General features: G+C 34.7%; 2 protein-coding genes across 6 annotated transcripts in view; both read right to left on the reverse strand.

Moving 5' to 3' along the window:
* The window catches only part of SCFD1 (sec1 family domain containing 1), a 100,646-nt gene extending 92,948 nt beyond the window's left edge, over nucleotides 1-7,698 (reverse strand). Inside the window, exons 1-2 of the mRNA XM_027571063.2 lie at nucleotides 7,610-7,698; nucleotides 1,758-1,828 (exon numbers count right to left, since the gene is read on the reverse strand). Coding sequence (XP_027426864.1) covers nucleotides 1,758-1,828; nucleotides 7,610-7,667 — 129 coding nt within the window. The 5' untranslated portion in view covers nucleotides 7,668-7,698. The remainder of the gene's footprint in view (nucleotides 1-1,757; nucleotides 1,829-7,609) is intronic.
* An 887-nt stretch (nucleotides 7,699-8,585) lies between these two features.
* The window catches only part of G2E3 (G2/M-phase specific E3 ubiquitin protein ligase), a 57,607-nt gene continuing 44,751 nt past the window's right edge, over nucleotides 8,586-21,441 (reverse strand). For all 5 annotated transcript variants that reach the window (XM_027570805.1, XM_027570802.1, XM_027570804.1 and 2 more), the window contains 3 exons: nucleotides 17,949-18,121; nucleotides 13,822-14,012; nucleotides 8,586-13,036 (listed from right to left, as the gene is read on the reverse strand). In XM_027570805.1, coding sequence (XP_027426606.1) covers nucleotides 12,780-13,036; nucleotides 13,822-14,012; nucleotides 17,949-18,121 — 621 coding nt within the window. In that variant the 3' untranslated portion in view covers nucleotides 8,586-12,779. The remainder of the gene's footprint in view (nucleotides 13,037-13,821; nucleotides 14,013-17,948; nucleotides 18,122-21,441) is intronic.

Consider the following 21,441-nt stretch of genomic DNA (forward strand, 5'->3'; position numbering starts at 1 on the left):
GCTAGCCTTATTTTGTCATACATTTTTCCACATTCTAAAATATTAAAACTGACATCTTTGAGGGATAGTAAGAACTCTGAGTCTTCTAACTCAAAATTAGTTTTAGAGTTAAAACAAATAAAAGAGAAACTTCAATTAGTGTTTCTTCATAACTACCTCAATAATTCTTTATGGAGTAAGAAATTGCTAATGAGGATGAAACATGCTGTCATAAAAAAATGCTTTTGCTATATGCCAGCATTTCCTTTAGAAAAGCTAACTGGAGGCATCTGGCTGGCCAAGAACTTGCTACTCTTGATCTCGGGGTCATGAGTTTGAGCCCCACACTGGGTGTAGAGATTACTTAAAAATAAAATCTCTAAGGGCGCCTGGGTGGCTCAGATGGTTAAGCATCTGCTTTCGGCTCAGGTCATGATCTCCAGGTCCTGGGATCGAGCCCCACATCCAGCTCCCAGCTCAGCAGGGAGTCTGCTTCTCCCTCTCCCTCTGCCTCTCTCTTAAATGAATAAATAAAGAAATAAATAAAATAAAAAAAACCTTAAAAAAAGAAAGGAAAAGCTAAAACTCTTCTGCTCTAGTTATAAGAGGTTGGATGTTTCATCTCTCAAAAGTCTTCCCTCTTTAAACCTCAGTATATTTGTATAATTAATCTTGTATAGAAGTAATGGGAAAGGAGAAAATTTGACACAAATCTGTACCCAAGAAATTCTCAAGCTATTTAATTCAAAAGCTTAATACAGGCTTTAGAAATAATAAATGAGCATTGCTTATGCAAGGGGCAATTAAGAGGATGCCCACAAATAAACATGAAGAAGGTAAAAATTGGGGGATACTCTGAAGCTTAACTTATGAATTCAAAATAGATGACTGACCACCCTTAGAGTTAATTCAAAGGAATTAAAAGGACTCATCAGAGTTTTTGAAACATCCATAACAGTAATCAGGTTGATTTGTTCTCAATTATTAGTAAAACAGAGGTATAAAGTAACTATAAACTAATTAGTTTAAACCTAATCAGCTGTATTCTAATCTCTTTGAAGAAAGAAAGTAGGAAGTTTAGAATGAAGAAGCTCAAAGGACAGGAATTTTTAAAGGTTCTCCAGCATTTCTCAAAGGAGAAAGATTATAGATTGCTTTCTAGTCCAATTAACAGTTTCACTGACAGTTTTATAGATCATAAACTAATAAGTTGGCATTCTAGTTTACAGATCACTCTCTCATGAGTTGGTTAAAATGGACCAGTCCCCCTGAATCTGACTAACCTTGAACAAGCTTGCAAGACCCAAATTCAGGAACTCAAAGCTAAGGAACAAAATATCAACCAAACTAAAGACCTACTAGTGAGAGCCAAGAGATCAGGTGGATTCCCTAGATGAATATTACTATCCTTGTCTGTCTCCCTCCATAAAGTGTTTATTAAAAAGAATCACATTAAGAGGCTCCTGGGTGGCTCAGCTTGGTTGAGCATCTGACTCAGGTCATGATCTCAGGTTGTGAAATAGAGCCCTATGTTGGGCTCCTCATTGACCGTGAAGTCTGCTTAAGATTCTCTCTCTCCCTCTACCCCAACTCCACTCCCCACCGCTTGCTCACATGCGCACGCTCTCTCTCTCTCAAAAAAAAAGAAACCATGTTTAATAAAAATACATTACAACTAAAATGTGCTACTGTTCAGCATTAACAAGAAATTCCCTCCAATCACCACCAATAAGAGCCAAGAAAAAGGAAACAGTCCCCATTAAAATATAGTCTCTTACCTTCCATACTGGTTCTCCAGTGCTATTTTTAACATGAGGCACATTGAAATTCAACATACGCTTCAAAGCCACTGGAAATAAAAACAGTCTTATTAAATATTATCATTATTTTTCAGGATTTCATTCCATGCCCCCACATTTATTACTTACCACCTCAAAACAAAATGCACAAATCATTCTAGTAAAACTGATTAATCAGATGACTGGATCTGCAGAAGCAGGATAAGACTTTGTAAGACCATTTCATCAACAGTTAACTGGCAAGTGTTGGGGAGATTTTTCTGTCGCCAGATGAAAATGTGAAAAATGTTCAGGAAGAAGCCTTTCTCATTCCTCATGACAATCCCACACATTTTTTTAAGTTTTTAAAAATTTTATTTTAATTCCAGTATAGTTAATATACAGTGTTATATTAGTTGCAGGTGTACAATATAGTAATTCAGCAACTTTATACATCACTCAGTGCTCATCATGGTAAAGGTATTCTTTACCCACCCACCCACCCCACCTCCCCTCTGATAACCGTTAGTTTGTTCTCTCTAGTTAAGAGTCAGCTTCCTGGTTTGTCTCTCTTCTTTTTCCTTTGCTCGTTTCGCATCTTAAATTCTACATATGAGTGAAATCATATAGTATTTCTTTTGCTGACTGACTTATTTCACTTAGCATTATGCTGTCTAGCTCCATCCATGTTGTTGCCAATGATAAAGGATTAGCATCTAAAATATCTTAAGAACTTATATAACTCAACAACCAAAAAACAAATAATCCAGTTAAAAAATGGGCAGAAGACATGAACAGATATTTCCCCACACTACATTTTATAAAAATGAAAAAGAAGTTTTATCAACTGCAAACTCGCAGGGGTCTCAAAAGACAACTGGAGCTGCTGTCTATTTACTGTTGGGCTGAAAGCACAGATGAGAATCTCTTGAAAAACAAAAATTATGTATGATATATTTAAGTGGTTCATATACAAAACCTTCAGACAATAGGTCTATGTTGTAGTTATCTTGCAGTACATTTTATGACCAATTTATCTCATTAGATTCACAGAAAAGTTGTATTGGTTTAATATTATATGCTCCATGGAAAAAGTGAGACTTTCCTATAGATACAGTAGATAACTCCTGCTAAGAAAATACACAATTTCTTTTTTTTCTTAATCAAACAATTTTAATCAAGTGAATAGTAAGCAGTAAAAGTGCAATTGCATAAAGAGCCCCATATTTCACATGTTCAAACTGTTTTCCAGTGTCTTTACTTGTAAGGTGTTGAAGGTGGAACCCACTCTTGAATCTTCTTTCTAGTGGTAGAATGAGGTACATATTGTTCTGGAGTGCCACTCACACTGAACTTATGGTTTGTCCAGATGAATTTACAAGCAATAGGTGGTTTTGTTGTTGGAGGATCATCGGTCAGACAGTGAAGCCAGCGATGCACACAGAAGGCTGTGGCTTCCATCTCAGGTGATCTCTTTACTTGTTCTCAGGAAGCCACATCCAGAGATGGCCTTGTGGAGGGGCCCACAGGAGTGATTGCAGAAACAAATCTTGGAGGTCTGCCTATAGCCATTCAGGGGGCACCATGCTTCCATCCACATCCCAAAATGTGTTTTTGCCACTCATTTCAGTAGTGTATATATAACCCATCAGTAACGGCCAAAAAACTGCTTGTTGTCTTCATAGTATTTGTTTCCATATTTGTCTTCCCCCACTAAGATACCAACCCTCACATCATTTGCCCTGAAGAAAACCCATAGACAGCCACGGACACCGCCGTGGCCGCTGACCTGCTGCAGCCTGCATTTCAGGACCTCAAAAATACACAGTTTCTAAAATCAAAGCAGTTATGCTCTATATGTTATTGTACTTTGAGGTTTTTATTGCTCATCTTTATGTGTGATAGCAGACTCAGAAACATTTCCTAAGGAAAATAAAAATCTCAATATACTTCTATGTGAAGTTGAGAAAGCCAATATTGAAGGAAGGGTATTAGATAATTTAATTTTTAAGATTGTCAGCCCTGAAATCTACTTGGCTGATTTTTAAAAGCATTTGTATTATTAATATTAATCTACAAGTCAAAATCCTACCTATATGATATGTAATACTACATACTGTATACTATATATAGTATATATAATTTATCATATAATATTCAAATCACCAGTGTTATCAATTTATAGTAGACTAATTCACTAGAAAAACTTCTATTAAATGCTTATTTCTTACAGCTGCTTCAAAAGCTTACAGATGTTATATTATATAAACACACACATAAACATACAAAAAAACCACTTTCGTATTTAAAACTGAAATAACATAGAAGGCATAGAGGGTGCTGGAGAATTAACTCTACCACTGAGCTTTAATGAATTCTTTCTCCCACTTCCAGGTAATATAGACATCACCACCCTGGAACCCATGGCCTAACAGAGAGAAAATCTTGTTTCTGGGAACAGCTATTCATATTCTTGAAACAGGACAACTAGGAAAAACCACAGCCTGACCTGCATGTGAGTCCCAGGTGTATAGAGTTCTCTAGAGGTAGCCCTTATCTTACTGAAAAAAAGGTGTTTTAGCAGATATTCCATTTGCCTTCTCAGTCCCATCTAGGTTAAGTTTCCTCAACTCTGACCCTTGGCTAACTTGTTAACAGAGATTTTGACACAGTGGATTTGATTTAATAAAGTACAGGGTCTATATTTAAAGAATGTGTAAGAATATAATTTTACTTTCATCAGAGTAACTCCCTAAAGGCTTAAATCACTGCTTTTAACTGAAATAGCAAACTAGTTTTCTTTACTGACCCTAAATATACCATCCACAGTTCTAGGCTTGGTTAATGTAGTTTCACCCTTACCTGGAATATTTTCTTCACTCATTTGCTATATATTCAACTATACTTACTATTCATTCAACAAATGTTTAGTGATTACCATTTGCTGCTGGACACTGCTCCAGCTGTTGGCACTAAACACAACAGATTGAAAAAAAAATGACCTATCCTCAAGAAGCTTTCATTTTAGTTTGGGGAAAAAGACAACAAAGTAAGTTAAAAATGTAGCATGTGAGATCATGACAAGTGCTATGGAGAAAAACAAAGAGGGAAGAGAGAGTTGCAGTGTAATTTTAAGTAGAGTAGCCAACAAAGGCCTCCTGAGAAGGTAACATCTGAGTAAAGGTCTAAGGGAGGTGAAGGAGGGAGTGAGACACCCAGTTATCTCTGAAACACTATTCCAGAAAGAGGTAACAAATAAAAAGGCTCTGTAGTGGGAGCATTCTGGTGTGTTCAAGGAAAGAGGAGAGTAATAGGGAGTGAAGTCAAAAAAGTTAAGTGGGGAACAGATCATTTAGGGCCTTGTAGACCACTGTAAGATTTTTTTGGCTTTTACCATGATTGAAACGGGAAGCTGTTGGAGAGTTCTGAGCAACTATGTGACACGATCACTTTGATACTGTATGAAGAAAAATGAAGAGGAACAAGAATATAAAAGCAAGGAGACTATATAAGAGGTTACTGCAAAAATTCATGATGTTTTGGACCTGAGTGATAGCAATGACAATAATCAGATTGTGGATATATTTTCAGAGTAGAACTGATAAGATTTACTCACAGACCTAATATGGGATATGAAAAACAAAAGTCAAGAAACCTTAAAGGCTTTTGACGTGAGAAACTAACTACAAGGATGGAATTGACATTCTGACCTAAGCAACAAGGACGGAGTTGCCATTAATTGATATGGTAGACAGAGTTCAGAGGAAAAGTCTAGGGCAGACATATAAATTTGGAGATCATTAGTATATATATAGTACCTAAAGCCAAGAGGCTACATGAGATCGCTGCAAGACAGTAGCTGATTTGTGGCTCTCCAATGCTGAGAAGTGGAGATGTTGAGCAAGAACCCTCAATGGAGAGGCATGCGTGAAAGGCTATGGTTACACGAGATTCTGCCTGTTGTACTAAAGGTAAGAATAAAGAGGGGAGTGTTCCAGGAAACTTTCACAAACGAGATGACTTTTGAGGTAAATTTTAAAAGATAAATATTCTTCAAGCAGGCAAAGCAAAAAAACAGGCATGCTAGTTACCCTCGCTATACCTTAGTTTCCTCATCTACAAAATGGAGACAATAATACATGTAAAATCACTTACAACAGTGCTTAGCAATATTAACTGCTCAATATCAGCTATTATCTACCCAAATAGATTGCAAATTCTTCTGTATCAGTGTCCTGTACTTAGAATATTTGAGAATTCATTTTGATTTACTTCCCAAAACATTCTCAGTAGTCATCAGAGAAATGTTTACTTCTGCTCCTATAGCACATACACAGGGTTTTACCTTTCTCTGAAAATAAGAACTCAACTAGAGTAGTAATTTGATAAATGATTAATGTGGCATAACCTATCTAGTTATAAGGTGAAATCTCATTATAATGAAGTTTATTTCCACAGAAATCAAAATTATATTATTAGATTTTAATATTCTACAAAGTTTCTGCATGTAAAAATTATGACCATACAAATTTCATTTTTCGAAAAGCTCCTTTGTATTGGTTAAGTCTTCCTTGATATGTTGTTTTATTTTAATATGTAGTATGACCTAATTCATTGGGCTTAAGCTGTCAGAACCATACTGCAGACAAGTGGGGCTTCTATTTGCTTACAGATAAAATGTACAGCAGGTATTTCCCTAATCTTACTTATTTAAATTATGCTTAACTTCATCTGATAGCTTATACTAAATTATCTAATGGGAAAAGCAGGAACACAATTCCATATGCACTCTGTGTCATTACCAGATTGAAATCTATCAATTTTTTCTTTGAATTCTAAAGGAAGGAATCAAGCACAACCAAAATTCCTTCTGTATGCCATATTAATTGTAACCATTTATTTTTCATTTCAGATTAACATGCAGAAGAACATGATTACAAGTGACAGAATTTCCAAATATGCATATTCTTGATGGTTTGTTTCTATTAGCTCCTCAAACAGCTTGCCAACTTTCAGGACAATTAGCTAATAGGCATAAACCATTAGTTTGTAGCTAACAGGTATAAACCATGTTTATCAGAAGTTTACAAAAAATAAGGAAAAACAAAGTCTCTAAGATGGAAAAAATACCGACGATCAAGGGAAGAAATATGTACCTTAAAAAAAAAAACAGATTTCACTGTACAAATGGAAGCTATATAACTGCTCTATTGAGGATGAAACTAATAGTTTTAAAATACTAATCTGTCAAACGGTTAAAATGACAAAGCTACTAATTCATTTGCTTTTTGCCATTCCTCAATTCCATTCCGGCAAGCTAAAGAAGGAAATCTTTATCACTAGGCATTTCTCTTCAGATACCCCCAAAAGACTAGTCCAAAGGAGAGAAACAGCAGAACGTAAGCTACTCTGAAAGAATACCTAAATTTTGTAATTGTGGAGGAAGTGCCAAAAACGAAACTCCTTCAACATTAAAACTAGCAGAGAACTGAACCATGCACAGAAACCCAGAGACTTAATAGGTTGCAACAGAGGGGGGAAAATGCCAGCTACCATATCTTCTTGTGATGCCCTTCTGACGCCCAGTAGAAAAGGGAAAGAGCAGGGCCGTAGCAAACTACCCACCCTGAAGCCCATTCTCCTGAACCACATATGAGGCACCGAGTTCTTAACTCGGCATCTTCCCTAAAAACTCAAAAGGGGAGGGGCTCTCAATGCTCTAGGAATCGGACTAAGCCTCTGGAGGGCCGTCTCTGAGCTGCACGCACCGCGACCGAGGGAGGGCGACAAGCAGAAGAAGAGGCTGTCTCCACCGCAGGCGTAAAACCGCAGGGAGAGGGAATAAATCGTACCGGTTTGTCTCTCTCGAATACTGGCCGCTGCAGCCGCCGCCATCTTGACTCCCACCATCCACTGCACGGTTGGCGAGCACAACCCGAGGATTACGTGGCCACCCCGACTGCCCCGGAAGCAAAGCCCAGAGGGGCGGGGCCGAGGGAGGCTCTTGGGGGTGGGATCCCGCCTCCTTCAGCTTTCTTCAGAGCTTGGGACCCAGGGAGTTAATACCTGAACACCTAGTGTTTACTTTCAGCTGTGACAGAGTAGGGACTTTTTATCCTATCTAATGAAGCCACAGCTTCTCAAATCGTAGCTGCTTTAAATCGAACTTTTAGGGAGGAGCGTGGTGCTAGTAATTAAACACTAAATTGGTCGTGGTGTTAGTAATTAAATACTAAATTGGTCGTTTTCAGATCTCTTAAATGTTGAGAATGCTCTAGGGGTTTAAGGATCACTAGACTAAAGTAAATGAAGCTCCAGGAACAAAGTAAGCGTTTAAATGCTAGCTCATTTCTGTTTCCAAGTACAGTAGAGGTCTCTCCTTTGCCCACTTTTTCGGGGAAACAAGGCAGTTTTGGAGCATTGCTCTAAATTCTGGCAGATTTCTCAATCTCATCTGTTAGGCAAAATGGTTTAGTTTTATTGTGTTTTGCCTACATGAACACACGAGCTAGGAAGGTACAAAATGGCAAATTGGTATCCTACCTTCCTTTTAAGTAACTGCAAGATCACATAACGGGTGGGGGAGGTTAGTGGACAGAACTGGTATTTTAATACACGCGTGAAGCCATGTGATGACAAAACGTATCCGCTATTGATAACTGATTTTAGTTATTTTTGTGTAAAAAAAAGTTTTTCGACTTTATCGAGGTATAACTGACAGAAACATCGTTAATGATTTGATAGAAGTGTAACACTGAGAAAGGATCCCCCCCATCTAGTTATCACATCCATTACCTCATATATTTAAATTCGTTTATTTGGGTGAAAATATTTAAAATCTACTCAGCAAATTTCAATTATACAATAGTTATCAACTGTAGTCACCATATTATATATTAGGTCTCAAACCTTATTCATCTTACAGCTGAAAGTTGTCACTACATCAAATGAACTATATGGGGAATCTAAAAAAAAAAGAAAAGGTGCCAAATTCATGGAAACAGACCAAGAGTGGCTACCAGGGGCTGGTGGGTGGGAAAAATAGGTTGATAAAAGGTTATGAACCTACATTCTTTACCTTTAAGAATTGCATCATCTCTCATTTTTACAGCTAATTGGCATAATCACTAAGAAATTTACTGTTGGGAGTATTTACTGTTTTCTTCAGTATTATTTTGAAGGAATCACCAATGATCTAAGTGTACTGTTAATTAAACAGAAATGACAATTCCTGCCCTAGGGGAAAGTTCTACTTCATCGTTTGTCTTCATGGAAAGTAAAACATACACTTTTTATCATCTTCCAATATCGGAGAGCCCAATCTTGTTCATCTGGGTACTTTCATTTTCAAATGCAAATCTATCAGCTAACCATTTCAGTTCTATCACAGACTTCTTCCTCAGACTGTGAGTCATATTAATACAAAACATTAAGACAATGTTTAACATCTATATACAGTATATACATATGAAATGATAAAAACTGTTCTGACCAAGGAGTGCACAGGTGGGCAAAAAAAGTATAAAAAAATATATCCCACAAAATAGTGGCAGTAGACAAATAGAACCTGTAAGGCTGAGATTGAGAGAGGAATTTGTTATGCATTCTTAGAATCAGCAAGAATCAAACTATGGCTTCAAAGTGTTAACCTAATAATTTACTGTAGACTTTTAACTAACTGGCTATACCTATGCAGATTTTTGGCTTAAATAATTTATTCTGGCAAACAATTTTTTTACATTAGGGAATAGGTTTTAACACAGAATGTCTCAGAATGGCTCATTCAAGAGAGGTTCTCAGGTGTTAGCCAACAACTGCTTACAAGATCTCACAAATATGAAAAAGACTTGTATCTATTTAGTATTGTCAGAATCTTAACCTCAATAAATCCTAACAAGTTATTTAACTTAGTTCATATAAGCACTTCACATTTAGTAGCATGAACATATTTATTTAGGAAACGTCATTATAAGTATCATGTTTTCTGGTTACATCTGAAGTCAAAAAAGGGGGAGGGGAGAATAGGCTGCCACATCAACTATCACCTAGCATAATATCTGGCATACAGTAGGTATTGGAATATGTTTGGCAATTGGAAAAGATAACAGTCTAAATGAGAACTTGAAAATTGGATCTTTTCAAAGCAATCCAAATTCTTCTAAACTACATATACATTCAAGTAATCCATTATTCAATGTGTTCTACTTTGTATTGCATTACTTGAAGCATAAAACTTTGTATTGCATTGCTTAAAGCATAAACACTAGTTTAATAGCTTATTGTAAAATGATGAAGAATGTGATAATCCCTATATCAAAGAATTACATATAAATAGAATTTTTGTTTTAATCATTTTCTTATAATGACTAAATACTAAAGGCGAAGTCATGGAGAAAACTTACCTATTATAATCTCCTTTACTTAGCATTCAGCACTGAGTTCCAATAGCTTCCACAAATTTAGGGAAAAAATTATTACAAGTTTGGCATAAAGTAGAAGCCAAAGTGAATTCTCAGGTTAGTAATCAAATGAAAGCTTTTTACTTGACCCAAATAATGGCTTATTCATAATATGGAAATTAAATATTACAATGTATAAAATCATAACCCAGTTTCTGACAAGATATTTTGAAGAAACTTTAACCTTAAATACTAAAACATTAAAATGACTAAGTACAAGAATAGTAAAGAACTGTATAAAAGGTCTTCAGATGAAGTTCCCATACTAAAAGTTTTTAAAAGTGTCTAAAAACAATGAATTTAAAACTAACCAGACTATTAACAGTAAATGTACAATAGATGACTTTATGGTTTTCCTTAATATTGAGAGCAATAGAAAACAAACTTGAAATATATGACATTTAGATGACTGAAATAGTTAATACAAATACACATTTATAAGGCTTTATAGCATAATTACTTTTAAAAATCAGTAAGAGTTGTGTACTGACTAGAACAATGAATAGAAAAAGAACATCACAGTATCAACCATGTGACCTAGTAACACTGCAGAAAATAAATAACCTATAGGATTCTCTACTATGCCTTGACTATATAAACTAACCTAAAAACCAAACTTATGTAACATCCTTAAACCTAGAAAATGCTTTGCAATGAGTATGCTTCACATTAAAATGTGAATATCCTAATTATTTACATCACACCTTATCCCAAGGCCCTGTCTACACATAAAATAGTGAAATGAGAGCTGAAATACTGTTTTTAATTATAGTCAACCCAAGCACATTGCTTCCCTTACAACCCCACCCCACCCAAAAACTGTGTGAATGTTCATCAGTTTTAATTACCACTGTAGGAGAAATTAAAACTACAAATGACCCCAGAAAATAGCTTTAATTAGATTTTTTGGTTTCTCTTGGTTTAATGGCTTTTTATAAAAACTAGGTACGGTTGAGAAATATCCAATTTATCAACACATTTGGAATAAAAGCTGTATGGCAAATTTGAAGTTTATATTAGATATTCAAACTTTCTTAATCAATCCTTGAATTACTTTTGATTATCTAACAATTCAATACAAGACAAATAAATGCCTTGTATAATGTTCTTAAAAACTTCAAATTAAAATGAAACTTTAATTTGCTGGGTTTAATTTATGTTTTAGTTTTCCTTTGGTATTAAGAGATACATCACCAGTATCAAATCAGTCCTGTTGTTTTTCTTTGAAAATATCAATAATTTAAGGATGTCTTGGGGAGGATGAGAATATGATGATAGTTGTTACCTGCTTTGTATATAAAAAAATGACGTTAAAACCAACCTCTCATGATTTACCTCTCATCCAATTTAAATTTACTTTGGTGGAAGACCCATTTATGTTTGATAATAGATTAGGAACATAAAACTTTTCCACTTTCTTCTTTTGCAAGAATATGAACATGGGGACATGACTATGGGACTATGTACCTTCAAACTGTTATTACATGATTTATTACTTTTAGATATTCTTTGACTTTTAGTAACATTAATAAAGTTTGAAAGGAAAGGTAGTTTATAGAATGAATGAAACACAGTAGTTAATTCTGCATGGTGAGATTAGAGTGGGTTTTTCATTCTATTTGTATTTCTTTCTTACATATTTTTACATTGCTTATATAATAACAGATATCTTTCAAGAGCAAAGAAGGTAACTGTATAATGCAGTGGTACCAGCTTACCTATCATACAACCAACTTGATAATAAATAACTGTCAAAGAGTCAAATATATCACATGGCAATCCACAGAGATAAATTGACACACCCCACATGATTCTGGATCAGACATAATGTGGCTTAATACCACACATGGGATACAGAGAAAAAAAGAAAATCCTATGATTAAAGCCAAGCCTTTAAACACTTTTTAAGATATTTTCAACTATACTTTATCCACCTCAGAAGTGTTCTTAAGACTATGGAATGTCCATAGGTTCTAGAATATTTGTGCAATTCTGCTTTTTCATATAATACTTCCCATTAGGCATAATCTAATTGCAGTGTGGGTCTGTTTCAACATAAAACAGTAATCTAAAAACATTTTTATCCAATTTAGAGCCATCCTAGAAAAAATACTTATAACACATACCCCAGAATATATGCCTTTGATTTATATAACAGGATTTATCAATTTGCTTTTCTATTTAATGCTTTAAAATAAAATAATTTGAAAATTATATAAAACTAGAAAAATCATGGTGGCATCCTAGAGCTAATGCTAATTTGCAGAAACAGTGAATATATATACCATGCTATTATACTTGAAAAAAGTCTGTACAGCTGTTTTAAAACTATTTATATTAAAGTTTATGACACGTGTATATTAAGAAAATAGAAAAGTATCATCATTTTGACTGGTACACGTTAACAAAAAATTTTTTTAGCTTAAGTGGCCAAAACATTCCTTTATGTTCATATAAACTTTATTGGGCCAAAAAGCTGACAAGTTTGTTCAAATGGACAGATTTCTGAAACAAAAAGTATCAATAGCAGCTTGTAAAGAAGCATTTCTTTGTTCAAAACATTTTAATGTCCAATGTAGTGAGAACTTTCTTCCTTTTCTAGTCTTAGAGTGTTTCTTATGGCAAAGTCCATATTTTCTTGAAATTCTTGATATGTATTGGTGATTGGAAGAGCTAAACAGTTATTACACTTGTTTCCAACAGGAAAATCCATATGAAGGCACTCAATTGAAGGAGTGGGTTTAAATCCCGCAGGTGGAATGGAACTGCAACCAGTTGCAAAAATAAGAATGTCTTCCATTGTTATTGCAGATTTACCATCTGAAAAGTTTACCAAAAAAGAAAATCTATGTTATATATATTACTATCATCATAGACTCTTTCCCAACTAGACAGGGAATATTTAAGAGACTAACATCTATCTTGGGCAAAATAAATCACGAGATCAAGCGCAGTAACAGGAAAATAGTACACTCCATAAATGTTCAATTGAACCTCAAAGTATAACTTAGAAAGTCATTTAGCTGAACTACTCATTATATATTTGAATGTCTTCTCTAATATAAAATTATCAGATAATCCAAGAGGTTCGGGGGCATGATAGTAAAAATAATTTTATGCTATTTCTAGATCATCACTTTTTGATACACTAGTTCATCAAACTCAGAGAGAAAAACTAAATGGTATAAAACAACTGAATAACCTACCTAAAAAAGAATTTCAACTCAAGGTTAAATATTTCCCACTCTATTAAATGGAATGATTTTACATTGCTAATGCTCAATGATGTTTAACTTAAAACTGAAAAAGATGAAATAAATGATAATTAGCTTTAAGATTATTCTATGCTGTGGCAGTCACCCATATAGTTTTCTAGGAAGAATGTCTTTCACCTCAAATTATCTAGAGGAAAACAAATTGCAAAATTGAAATTTACTCTGTAATCTTTCCTCATCACTTTGAACTCAGTCATATACATTTGACTTGAAATAAATTTTGTAAATGTGGAGTTAGCAGATGAAAGTATTACCAAAAAGCAAAACTCAAATAAATATACTGAAACAAACGTTCTATGACACTTAAATAAAAATAAAACATCCACATACCCTCAACAGCCTGTAAATAACTGTTCCAAAATCCCAAAGCCTGTACATCAGATAATGTGCATACTGTAAAAAGATCACTAAGAATTTTTGCAGAAAGATTCTCAGGTTTATGACAGAAGATGCTATAAAAGGCTTCCGGGTAAGTCTGAATTTTTTCCAAAACACCAAGAGTTTTCAGACCCTGCTTAAAACTTAAGAGAAGATAAACAATAAGCCAACATTCATACATGTGTTTGGTATTACAATTACAAATTAACATTTCTAGCTAATTTACTATCACATATACTTAGATGTGAGGAAAATATATAATAATATAGATATACATATGATACTTTTAAGACAATATCAAGTATATTAATATAAAATTAATTTTATCTGCCCACATTATGATTTTATAAAATAGTTTTAAATTTAAAAAATAAAAATAAGCTAACAATTTTTAAGAGGAAAAATGTAGACATGTGAAGTATTTTACACTTCAAAGCTAATTATAGTATAAAATGAAGTTTCCTAGAAACTGCAAAGAAAAAGAGCAATAAATCTTGGCCACAAAAAAATTAAACTTATGTACTGCTACAAAGAAATTAACAAAGACAAAACAAAGTGGGAATATATATGACAGAAAACTAATTTCTCTAATATACAAAAAATATAAATCATTTTTCTAAAAGAACAATTTAATAGGAAATTAGCAAAATATGAATGGATAATTAACAAAATACAAGTAACAAGTAAATTATTTTAAATGCACATTCTCACTAGTTAGGAAAGAATGGAGGTATATTTTTATCTATCAGACTAAGTCCTACCTGTGGCTCTGGTACCCTGAGGAGGCTACCCACCTCCTCAGGTACCCTGCTACAGATTCATCTCCCCTTCTACTGGCTCTTCCTCAAGAGCACAGAAATGTGCTTATCTTTCCCATCTTTAAATGGAAAAAAATTTCATTCAATCCCATGTTTTCCTTTAAGTCAACCTACCTGAAAGACTTAGCTACATTCACTGTCTTCATTTGCTAATTGCCCATTCACTTTTATTCCACTGCTGTCTAAGCCTGAGGAAAAACTGCCCTAACTTATGAATGATCTCCTATGGCATCAGTCTTCTGGTTTCCCTTATTTCTCTGGCCAGATCTTCTCAGTCTCTTACAAACTTCTTCTTTCTTTACTTTGCCTTAAATGTTGCTATTTGTGCCTCCTGGATCTTTAACAAGGCCAATTTCTCTTCTCCCTTACCCTTTCCCATGGCTCTATTTAGCAGGCATATACTCATCACTATAAAATCTATTATTTTGGGGAGCTTGTGTGGCTCAGTCGGTTAAGCGTCTGCCTTCGGCTCAGGTCATCCCGCAGTTCCGGGATTGACCAGAACTGCAGGGAACCCTGCATCAGGTTCCCTGCTCTAGCAGGGAGTCAGCTTCTTTCTCTGCTTCTCACCCTGCTCGTGCTCTCTGTCTCGCTCGTAAATAAATAAAAATCTTAAAAAATAAAATAAAATCTGGCTTGTCTTAAAAAATAAAGTAAAGATAAAACTATCTCTAGCCCAGAAATATATCCAACAGGCTAATGGGAACCATATAGTCCAAGTACCCAGACTTATTAAGTGCAAAAAAAAGTTAATGACCTTACTAAAATCTAAACCATAATTGATGGCATATGCCTCCATTATCCATCAAATGAGTATAGCTGAATCTAAAAGTCCCCCTTAACTATTTACTCTTCCATTTCTTATTACCAAGTCCTATGAATTTCATTGTCTGTAATCCCTTTTATCTGCTCATTTCTCTATATACCCCTTTACCACCCTATTACAAACTACCTGCAGAGGAACTGCTTTACCAGGTATGCAAATTCCCGAGTTCATTTTCCATGTTGTAGCTCTAGGTATGTGCCAGAAATAAACCCCAATACTGTCATTTAGCCTGAGGTAGACTGGAGTCCTAGCCCCCCAACCCTGCCAGTAAGTCTACATCCTATGTCCTGGAACCTATGAATGTGATCTTATTTGGAAAAAGATTCTAAGCAGATATAATTAAAGATCTTGATATTATCCTATCTAGATTACTTGGGTTGGCCCAAAAATCCAATGACGAATGTCTTTATAAGATACACACACAGAGGAAAAGGCCATGCGATATAGATTCTAAAAATAGATGTATTTTCTACTATGGAGTGACCTCCAGTATGTATTGCCAATTTTAAAAAATGACTAGAAAAAGAGTGGATGGTATGTTACTATTTATCTAATAAAAGAAATTAGTACATATGCACACATATTTATCTGCTATCATTTAAAAAACAACAAATAATAGGAGGGTGAACAATAAAAGCCACTAAAATGATGACTTCATAAGGGGATGAAAAGTAGATGTGATAAAGATGAAAGTTATACTTCTTTGAATGCAATTTACATCATAGAGCTGAGTTCTTTCGATATACTTTGAGTTTGGAACCATGCAAATATTTTACAGAACTTTAAAAAAAAAGTGAAATTTTTAAAAATCACTAAAAGCAAAATAAAAAATGAAAATAAAATGTATATATATACAGTTGATAATATAACAACACAGAATAAATATTCCAAATGTCTTTAAAATATAGTAATTTCACTACACAGCCCTAGAAAAATAATGTTAACCTGTTTTCAATAATAATATGTTATTGGTGATAATGTTGGTAATGTTACTTGAGACTATTGTTTATGAAATGTGGAATAAATCAAGTAATTATTTCATACTCTAATTCTCCTGTGTTGTTCATAAGTTGATAACAGAGATTCTCAACATGGGACAAAGAAAAGGTTAAAAATCTTGTAGTAGTGAATTTGAAGTATCAGTAAAATGTAAGACGTATTTTACCCTAAAAAACTGAAACCAAAACCAAACCAAAACAACCCTTTTTGTCCTACTTTGGGTCCACTGAAAAGGCCTAGAAACAATGACCAATCTGGCAAAAATAAGCATCCCTACCATCCAGATTGTAGTTTGGAAATATCATTCCCCATTCAAAGACACAAAGATTCCTCAGTCCAAAATGCACAAAATGAGCCTGAAATACCTTGCTATATACCATATGCCAAGAAAGCTATAAAAGATCATTAAGGTCAACATCAAAAAGAACTCAAAAGAAACAACGTAAGAACATTTACAATGGCCAAACATGGAGACAATGAGAACTCCAGTAAGGTTAAGAAGTGAATGGTTGTGAACACATCAAATATATTTAAATCTAAGGGTTAATGATACTGAAAGTTTTTAAAACATGATCACTTCTGAGATGGTATTATGTCTGGAATCTGCTTGAAAATAATCCTGGAGTCAGGGCGCCTGTGTGGCTCAGTCGGTTAAGCATTCAACTCTTGGTTTTGGCTCAGGTCATGATCTCATTGGTTGTGGGATCAAGCCCCACGTAGGGCTCCACACTCAACGCGGAGTGTGCTTGAGCATTCTATCCCTCTGCCCCTCCCCCCATGAGTGCTTGCTCTCTAAAATATTTTTTAAAAAATTAAAAAAAAAAAAGGATAGAAAAGAATCCTGGAGTCAATAATAAAGGTAGGCTAGATGAACAAGACTGGCCACAGGTTGACTGATAATTATTAGATCTGTGTGGTAACTGCATGGTGTACCATTCTGCCTACTTTCATATATATTTTACAGTATTAAAACAAGCAGAAAAATGTGAGAACAACCATAAGTTTTCAAATTTCTTTAAGGATTATGAGAACAAAATGTCTGAAGAACCAGTGCTCTAAGCTAATGAAGAGCAAGACTCGAATCTACCTTGTTAATCAAAGAATGTTTAGGATCTATTACCTCGCAGACAACAGGTACTCAATAAATAGTTATTAAATGAATGAGTAGAAATGGAATAGTTGGCTTACATGCTAAGAATTTAAAAATTTTTTTGATTTAGAAAAATTGTAAGTTGAGATAATGATTACTTTTCCTACCCAAGCATCATACATTTACGCAGTTCTGTATAAAATAGTTAGAATGGTAATCATCCTTAAGACATTAGTTTTAAAGCATTATTTTAAAATAGCATTTAAATTTTTATGAAATACATCTCATGTTATAAGACAATCATTTTAAACATGTAATTTGAGAGAATCACATATAAACAACTTACCTTTCAAAGGGTGCTTGGACTCTCTTAATTACATGGTAAACTAGTATGTCTTTTGCCAACATATATTTATCACTTAATGAAGTTATAAGTCTTAGACATCCAATAAGCTCTAGGTAGTTATAGCATTCATTTACTACTGAGTTTAAGTCAGCCACATTTGTTGCAGTATTTACCTATAACAAAGAAGAAAATATACCCAGTTTACTCACTTAACTTGTGAATGATATTTGCATTTCAAATGACACTTATTACTTTATAGTCAATTCTGGAGAACACCACCGTGGAGTAAAAGTATATGAAGAATTATTTTTCTAGAATAAAGGACAATCCAGTTTAATAAATAGTATCAATTTCTGCCTTCAAGAAACCTACAGTAAACTGCCACTTTAATATAGGAAATTATTTACATAAGAGATAATAACTGACACACAACAGTTACATAGCACTAGAGAGGCAAGTGAAATAACCTGAGATTTCATGAAAGAGAAAGAATATCAGGTATCTGGCCTTAAAGACTTAATGAAGGACTTAAAACAGGGATAGAATCAAAAGAGTTCAGGAAATAGTATAAACAAAGGAACACCTGACCATTTATGTGCCAGACACTTCCATACAGGTTAGCTCTTTAACAAAGTTACACAGGGAAAGAAAGATTAAAAATAGGAAGCAGTCAATGGTTCATTTGAATACAAAATTTCCTTTTTATCTCTTCCTTCTAATAAATTTTTTCCAGTGATTTATATGATTTCCCTCATTCACTTCAGATCTCTGCTGAAATTCCAGAAGTTTTTCAACTACCCTGTTCAAAATACTACCTTCACACACTGTCAGAGACTAATAGTTAGGTAAATATTACCTTTGCTCCCAAACCCACCACCCTGAGTTTTAGTTGACAGCCAAACTTTCCTTGCAGCTAAATGTGGCTATATGTGATTTAGAGCTATCCAAAGGAATGTGAGTGAAAATGTGTCAAATTTCCCTGAACTCTACTTCCATTTCCTCCCTTAAGAGCAAGCTTCATGTAGATGAAGACGATATCCTAAGTGATTACACAATGAGAGGAAGGAATCAAATTCCCTAGATGTCTTGGTATATCATAACCATACTGCTAAAATACAAGCCATCTGAAAGGCCAGACAGCACGTTATGATTTGTGGGCTACAGGATGTCTGTCACAACTACTCAACTCTTCCACTATAGTGTGAAAGCAGTCATAGACACATAACAAATGGGAAATGGGTATGGCTGTGTTCCAATAAAACTTTATTTACAACAACAGAGGCAGCAGGCCAGACTTGGCCTACAGCCATAATTTGCCAATCCTTACACTAAAATCTAGATAACAAATTTTAGAAAAATAAAATATCTGTTGGGGTCTCTGTTACAGAAGCTTAGCCTAAGCTCCAACTTATTATACCTCAAACATTATCTTTCTCTTATTCTTATTTTTACATTTTATTACATGACAGTGTATTATATACTTATCTTCTGTGTTTCCTCTAAAATGTAAATTTCAAGGAGGCAGGGACTTTACTTCACTACTGTATCTTCAATGATGAAACAATATGAGGTACATAGTTATTTGTTGACTAAATGAACAAACATTGGATAGGAGCACATAAAACAGAAATAAAGCAATGAGAGGAGTTGGAAGTCTTAAATACCCTAATGAATAGCTTGAACTTTGTTCACTAGGCAAGGAGAAGCCATTGAAGATTCCTGAGGAAGAAAGCAATGTTATCAAAACTACTTTTAAAAGAATCGTCCTGAATATTAGAATAATATCCTAATTGTTTGAACCTAGAAATAATTTCAGTTTGGTATAGTAAATACATTAGAAATAAAAGGGAAGGGGCACCTGGGTGGCTCAGTCGTTAAGCGTCTGCCTTTGGCTCAGGTCATGATCCCAGGGTCCTGGGATCGAGCCCCGCATCAGGCTCCCTGCTGAGCGGGAAGCCTGCTTCTCCCTCTCCCACTCCCCCTGCTTGTGTTCCCTCTCTTGCTGTGTCTCTCTGTCAAATAAATAAATAAAATCTTAAAAAAAAAAAAGAAGAGGGAAATGCTGAAGATAAACTTCACTTTTAGAGATAAGATGACTTGACACATACTGATAAATGGAATATGGAAGAATGAAAATGGCCCTTTCTCCAGAAAGGCATGGAAATAAGAAATCTTTTGAAAAGAAAAATCAGGCAAAAAAAAAAAAATTCTGGGGAAAAAACAGTTCTGTCTTATTAAACATGTTGGGCTCAGTGTGTTAGAAAGACTCAGACCCTATCTGGATATAAAGGACTGGTGGCTCAAAAACAGAGGTCTGGGAATCACTCAGAAAGGTTATGGGCAAGAAGAAGCTTTCCAAATAGTACAGAGGGAGGACTGTTAGGATAACATGGAATAATACCCAAGTTTCAGGGGTAGGAAGAAATGCAGTATTAAAGAAAACAGAAGAGATAAACTCAAAGACAGTGGTGATTATAAAAGGAGGATATGAGGAAGTAGGAAAGAAAGGCCTTTGCATGTGGTGATTTAGATCCCTGGAATCAGCTACAAACTAGCTAACTTGGGAGAACGTTCTGTGGGAACAGAAGCCTGACTATAAGAAGTTAAGAAATGAGTAGGAAAGAGGAAGCTGAGACAATGAAGTTCTACTAAAGTACATGTTTTGGTAAAGAGGAGAAAAGGAAAATCAGTTGAGTTAAAGGATCAATTTAAACTACCATTTTAGGATGACACATCTTGAGCCAAATAAAAGGACACACTTCCATGTTGTTTACTTTGTGATTTTGAAACTGAGGCTTACCAAGATTAACTAACATGCCCAAAGTCACACAGCTTATAGCAATTATTTCAAACTAAAATCTGACTTCTGAGCATTTGCTTTTAGCCATTAAACTATCCTGCCTATTAATGGAGACAATGGATAGCAGGAAGAAGGTTAAGAAAGTTAAGCAGGAAGAAGGTTAAAGGAAAAAAAGTTGGATGACTTTCATGGTCTCAATTAATTTCCGAATCAGTAACATGTAGGCAATGATACTTGTAGGGCATTATGATAACTAAATTGAGTCTGTACAGGTAATATGTAGTACAGGGCTATGGTAACTACTTTTAGGTGGAAACATTGAGTCTCCCCATTTGCTTCCATAAAGAAGAAATTCAGCCTGGTCCTTCTCTCCACCTATCACACTTGTCTCCCTGTAGGGGTTAGACTAAGTTTTTTGACTGGTAAGCCAAGTCCTTCCTCTTTGCAGATCCACCTGCCTATAGAAAGTGCACTTTCATCTGAAATCTAGCAGACAATAAGAACCTGCCTTATATTGTCTCTGGCAGGGTAGATAAATCCATCTAATTCTGGGAAGTGTTAACAAACCACTTTGACCACAGACCAAAGTCACATTATCTAATTAGTTATATCAACATTACACTTGGTCCTTTGATCTCTAGTTGTCTGACCTTAATATCTATCTTGTTTGTGAACTCTGCTGGTAAACAAAAA

The sequence above is a fragment of the Zalophus californianus genome, chromosome 6, assembly GCF_009762305.2.
Source record: "Zalophus californianus isolate mZalCal1 chromosome 6, mZalCal1.pri.v2, whole genome shotgun sequence".
NCBI classification, from domain to species: domain Eukaryota; kingdom Metazoa; phylum Chordata; class Mammalia; order Carnivora; family Otariidae; genus Zalophus; species Zalophus californianus.